This window comes from Trachurus trachurus (assembly GCF_905171665.1).
Source record: "Trachurus trachurus genome assembly, chromosome: 15".
In the NCBI taxonomy this organism is placed as follows: Eukaryota; Metazoa; Chordata; class Actinopteri; order Carangiformes; family Carangidae; genus Trachurus; species Trachurus trachurus.
The window spans coordinates 10,447,182-10,453,497 of NC_139906.1; the positions used below are offsets into that span (position 1 = coordinate 10,447,182).

The 6,316-nt window shown below is 43.4% G+C and overlaps 1 protein-coding gene across 1 annotated transcript; it reads left to right on the top strand.

The window, feature by feature from the left end:
* Positions 1–1,850: 1,850 nt before the first annotated feature.
* On the top strand, positions 1,851–5,958 carry six2a (SIX homeobox 2a). Its single transcript, XM_083988165.1, has 2 exons — positions 1,851–2,939; positions 4,607–5,958. Exons 1-2 carry the CDS (start codon positions 2,380–2,382, stop codon positions 4,920–4,922), a joined length of 876 nt encoding a protein of 291 aa, XP_083844291.1. The 5' UTR covers positions 1,851–2,379; the 3' UTR covers positions 4,923–5,958.
* The last annotated feature ends 358 nt before the right edge of the window (positions 5,959–6,316 follow it).

The window sequence follows — 6,316 nt, forward strand, 5'->3', positions numbered from 1 at the left end:
TAATAATAATAATGCTTTATATTTGCATTACCTATATTATATATATTTGCTTTAGTTAATTTTCTGTCAGCAATTTATATATATTTATATATAAATATCAGTAGCTATATATATTTGTCAGCAGTTTAGCTCTAAGGGAAACAGGTCTGCCCGTGGAGACAGAAGGTGTGTGTGTGTGTGTGTGTGTGTGTGTGTGTGTGTGTGTGTGTGTGTGTGTGTGTGTGTGTGTGTGTGTGTGTGTGTGTGTGTGTGTGTGTGTGTGTGTGTGTGTGTGTGTGTGTGTGTGTGTGTGTGTCAGGCAGCTGCAGTGTGTGGAGTGATGTGATACCTAGTGAGGGTGTAGCTGACAATCGTGTCTCTAATGAAGAGGTCCCTCTGGTGAGGCGATAGAAATCTACCGACATGGTCAATCTCTGGCCTCTGGCAGCGGTCAATAACGCACACGGCCGTCCGCGTGACACACGTCCCCGCGTGCACCTGACGACGTTACATCCACAGCAGCTGAGTGGGATTTTTTTTCTGTTAAGAGTCAGTCGCCAGGTGAAAACTCATCATCTCAACAAGTATCGCATCTCTGCTCCACAAAAACCTCATCACTCTAAAATCCATTCTCTCACATTTTCCTACATCTCTCCCTTTGTTTCTCCCAATTATCATCATCTTCGTCATCATCATCATGTTGAAATGATTACTCAGGAAGTGTCTTCCTTTCATCCGCTGATTCTGATGATCTCTGAGTTCATCCTCCTCCACCTCTGCATTAAACTTAAATGTTTTGCTCTCACCGCTGCTGCTGCTGCTGCTGCTTCACGCCGCTTCTCTCCTCTCCTCTTCTGTCCTCTCTCCTCCTCCGCTCCTCTGTCCAACAAACTGCCCGCCGCGCACCGACTCTTCATCCCACAGTCGGACGCACATGCACCTTCAGATTGTTCGCCATATTCTGCTGCGCTCCTGCAGCCGCTCCCTCAGCCCCCATTTAGATATTCATCAGCACCTTTGCTGTCACACGCATCAGATAATAAACCTCATCATGGCAACGTTATTATGAGCCGCGGAGGGACACCTACTCCATGCAGAAAGATAGCATTTATACCAGATTAGATCTTTAAATTATGTAAATTATGTAAACTTAATATAAACTAGCACTTTAAACGGATAAACTCCCTTTGTGAATATTATAGCGCATACTGTCTATACAGAACAGCGCAAAGTTATAATAATTATGATAAGATGCTTTATAACTTTATCTGTCTGGACTTTCTTCAAAGTTTAAAGCGATTTTATTTTTCTTATTACAGTATGCTGAGACGAGTATTCCCAATTACATGAAAAAACATGCAAATATTTCTATTTACAAATGGCTGTAACATTTTTTGCTATTTCTAATGATCAAAGATAAAATGTATCTAATTATATCCAAGCTAAAACAAACATAAATCTCTAACCTCGTAGATGTTTTGTTTATATTTATTGGATTGTTTGCGTCATTGCGGGTTCGCGAGCTTTTAATTAAACGCTGCGTCATTTGTCACGGACAGCTGACGCTCTCTTCTCTCTATGAAATGATAAACGTAACTAACTTTAAAGTTTCCGGGCGTTAGTGGAGCTCTTGATTGATGTGTGCGAGGTGCCAGGGGCCACAGAGGACTGAGGTACTGCAGCAGGCTCTGTGCGCTCTGGCGCCATCCTTCCCCCAGCTGCTGGATCAGCGCTGCTCTGCCTCTACCACACTCCCCCCAGCTCTGCGCTCTTTGGCTGCCCGAGGTGTCTGTCAACGTGACGGGGAAAGAAAAAAAAACTCTTTTAGAAGAAAAATCTGAGCAATATTTCTATTGGTAGGCGGGCTGCTCGTGAAGGGAACAATCGGGTTGACTTTGCCAGGGAGCCACCTCAAAGCATATCGGGTTACTTTGAGTGACAGCGTAACCATGGCAAATAATTTGACTAAGGCTATTGTCTTATCCTCACCATCCCCGGGTCAAATAACCGACCAATCAGAGTTCATATAATCGCTTGTCTTGCCAGCTTAGAATAATATTATTAAAACGAGCCAGCGAGCCCGGTCTCCGGGAGTAGGTTATGTTGAAACGGCATAGAAAAGGTGGAGGAGGACGGTGGAAGGAGTAACAACTTTCTCTCTTTCTCACCAACTTTATGAGGAGTTGTCGCCTGGGGTTTGCATGGCTGAATGGACTTGAGTTTATCCCTCAGTACGCAGTTGGATATTACCTATCCGCGGTCAGCTCAAGGTTCTGCCTGCTCTTTTGGGGACCTTTTTTGTCGCTTATGGACTTAATGCGTTTTGATTTGATGTGAGACTGAGAGGGGAGACGTGGAAGTAAAGGCACAATATAATCTGCATTGGTTTACGTTGTCGCCATGTCCATGCTTCCGACGTTTGGTTTTACGCAGGAACAAGTGGCGTGTGTCTGCGAAGTCCTCCAGCAAGGGGGGAACATCGAGCGGCTGGGGCGCTTCCTCTGGTCGCTGCCGGCGTGCGAGCACCTCCACAAAAATGAGAGCGTGCTCAAAGCGAAAGCCGTCGTCGCTTTTCACCGGGGGAACTTCCGAGAGCTCTACAAGATCCTGGAGAGCCACCAGTTTTCTCCGCACAACCACCCGAAGCTGCAGCAGCTGTGGCTCAAAGCGCACTACATCGAGGCAGAGAAGCTGAGAGGCCGTCCGCTCGGCGCCGTGGGGAAGTACCGCGTCAGGAGAAAGTTCCCCCTGCCCCGCTCGATCTGGGACGGAGAGGAGACGAGCTACTGCTTCAAGGAGAAGAGCCGGAGCGTCCTGCGAGAGTGGTACACCCACAACCCGTATCCGTCTCCGCGGGAGAAAAGAGAGCTGGCCGAGGCCACGGGACTCACCACCACGCAGGTCAGCAACTGGTTCAAAAACCGACGGCAGAGAGACCGAGCGGCGGAGGCGAAGGAGAGGTAAGAGAAGACTCCTTTTACACCGAGAGCTATATAGTTTCACTTTATTTTTGTTTTTGTTTTTATCATTATCATGATTATTATCAGGCTAAATCAGATACAGGTCCTGTTCAATAGCAAATGTTGCTGAGTCACAAACAAACACTCCACTGAGCGCTCGTGCAACAGTTTTTTAATTCTAGCATTTTACTGCTTTGATCAACTATTAATATATTTTCAGCTCTTAACTATTCACCCCACTTCTATCCTGGCATCTGTGTCTATTTGTGGGGAAATAACCTTATGAGCAGCCACTTTCTCAGACCTGTAGCTGTAGTCATTCTTGTGATAATCGTGCAGGCCGTGCGTAAAAGTTGAAACAGAGAAAATGAAAGGGCTCGTTTTCAGGTAAATTACAAGGATATAAAAGCAGCATTTACTCCACTTTTATGTTTTAGTAATCACACTCTATTATAACTTGAAATTTGACTTCCACGTGAAGATGAGAGGAGCCAATACTTAAACCCTCCAGATCCTAACGTGCAAACGGTATAGATGTGGAGTAAAAGACATCTCGGGACACGTTTAAAAGTTGTTTTGCGGTGTGATTGGTGAGTCGGCCCTGTCTGTGTGTTTGTGTGTCTGTGTGTTTGTGCGTGTGTGTGTCCTCCATATCAGCCCGACTGACATTTCATTCGGAGTCGTTTGTAGCTACGTTTCAAAGTTTGGAAATTACACAGGCAGCCGTGCAGAGAGGTCTGGGAGACGTGTTTTAGTCAGGTGTTCGCCGAGTTGGTGTCTTCTTTCACCCTCTGGCCACTAATTCGGGCTGAAAGCTCCACGTAAATCATGTCCTCCCACTAAGAAAAGCCTTACTCACCACTGCAAACATATGAACTGTGGCCCATACGCAACATACACGCGTTTAGCAATAATTAGAGCTGTCACTTATTCAGACATCTAAAGCCACTCTCGCCCACTGGGATATAGGCGCCTTTACCCACAAGTCCCTGCGGTTTCATTAATTTGCCATAAATACAAATGAGCAGCGCTCAGCAGACAAATAGATAACTAGTTTTCAGTGACTGTAACTTTGTCTCTGCTCTGCTGAGCTGAGCTGAGCTGAGCGATGGCCTCTAATTATTTCAATGACTTCCTAATTGTTTGCACCTTGGTACACGTGCGCATGAACGCTTTACTGATTGATGCATTAATAAATCATTAGACTTTAATGAGGCTTATTGTGGCTATTGTAAATATAGCACAACCCAATTAGTATACCAGTGCACACAGTAGCAAGGGCAATACTATTTTAGCACTGTGTGAGTGTGTGTGTAAGTGTTTGTAGGCCTAGGTGCGTCTTTTTAATAATTACCCTGTGTGTGTTTTGTTTTGTTTTGTTTTCTCTTTTCTTCTCAAAATAATAACATTAAAATAATTTGATTGGCCAACAAATACTTCCCTTTTATTTTATTTTCCTTCGCCTTCTGGTTTTTAATGAGTGTAATCTCGACTTGTAAAAAGTGAGGTTACAACTTGATCACATTTCTCACACACTCTTGCTGCAGGTAGTTGCAGCTGTGTGTGTGTGTATGTGTGTGTTTAGCCTGTGTGTGTATGAGAGAGTGTGTGTTACAAGTTTATCTGCACTGTGACCAGACTAACATGTGGCTGTTTTCTGTTCGCAGGGAAAACAACGAGAACTCCAACAGCAATAGTCACAACCCATTGACTTCTTCCATGAATGGAAATAAAACTCTATTGGGGAGCTCGGATGACGATAAAACGCCCTCGGGGACACCGGATCATCACACGTCTCCGAGTCCGGCTCTGCTGCTCGGCTCAAACTCCGGTTTACAGTCCCTGCACGGCCTGGCGCCCCCGCCGGGACCCAGCGCCATCCCGGTACCGAGCGGTCCAGACTCGGTGCACCATCACCACTCATTGCACCATGACACCATACTGAACCCTATGTCTTCTAATCTAGTGGACCTTGGCTCTTAAAAAAAAAAGAAACGACACGAGGGGGACAAAGAGAGAGCAGCGTTTTTCTTTTCTTTTTCTTTCTTTTTTTTTTCTTTTTTGGAAAAAGTAATTTTCAAGGTGGCCCGAGACGAGGCTTTGAGCACTTGCGGCATAAGGTGCGACGCAGACAGACTGGAACACTGCGAGAACAGCCACCGTAACAAATCATTTAGTCTCATTTCCAACCTTTAAACTCTTTTTAAAGCAGGTGGATAAAACCTGCCCGTGAACGCAGCACCTCCATTTCCACCAAAAAACACAAACTCACCTTTATCTTGTTTCAAGGAGTTTCTAGAAACAAGTGTCAAAGCAGAGCACTTAAAGAAATTTTCGGGAATACAGACCACCTTAAACCAGACGCCATTTTCTTGACCTTATTGACATCAGTTTTCTCAGATTCACTTGAGGACAATATAACAAATGATGAATAGATGTGAGATTACATGAGCTGTTCGGACGGAGCATTTTTTTTTCTTTTCTTTTTTTTTTGCAGTGGTGTTGCGGAGGAAAGGTGGATGTAGGTCGTTTTAGAAAACAAAGATAAAGAAGGGAAGAAAGGAAGAAGAAAAAAAGTATTTTACCGGAATGTAATAACGTAACATGTTATATTGTTGAAAACAATAACAATAAAATGTCTTAATTCTTTTTACAATTACCGTTGTTGTTTTAGGGGTTTAGATGTTATGAACAGACTCTATAGGCACCGAGCTACAGGTACCCCATCGCCTTTTTGTTTACATAGGGTTTTCCAAGAGAGCCATAAGCAATTACATTTTTTTTCGAGTGGGGGTGGGGTGGGGGTGATGGGGTATGATATTCTCAAGTGTCTTATACGAGCCATGATAAGATGCAATATCTTAATCTCTTGATATTATTATAATTATTATAATTATTATTATTATTTGCTGCATTTTCATTTGGAGAGAGACTGCATGTAAACTTTGCGATAAATGATGAAACATAAAACGACTCACCTATAGTTTCATATACCCTTTACAATAAAAGAAAAAGAACTACATGGATTAAAAGCGAGAATTTCTTTCATTCTGAATGATTCTTGGCATTTTTCGTTCATGTGCAAGGACGCCTCGGTATAACCTTTCTATTTTAAAAATGGGTCACACTGAAAAAAAAGAAAAAAGAAGAAATATATAAATGACAAATATCAATCTTTGCACCATCATGGGGAGCTTTACTGGAGACTGTGCATTTCCAGCATATTCTTTTGCACTTTTAAATGGTTATTTTTTAATGATTAGGTTTAATTTTATGTAAAAATGTAGGTGCAGCATATACTGAATATATAATGCACCTTAACTACAATTTTCTGTGGTTTCCGCGCGTGCACGGAGCCACCAGTTCCTTCATACCGT

Coding starts and splice junctions, on each gene's coding strand:
- six2a (XM_083988165.1), top strand. CDS start 2,380: ATGTCCATGCTTCCGACGTTTGGTTTTACGCAGGAACAAGTGGCGTGT. Junction 2,940..4,606: donor GCGGCGGAGGCGAAGGAGAG/GTAAGAGAAGAC, acceptor TTCTGTTCGCAG/GGAAAACAACGAGAACTCCA.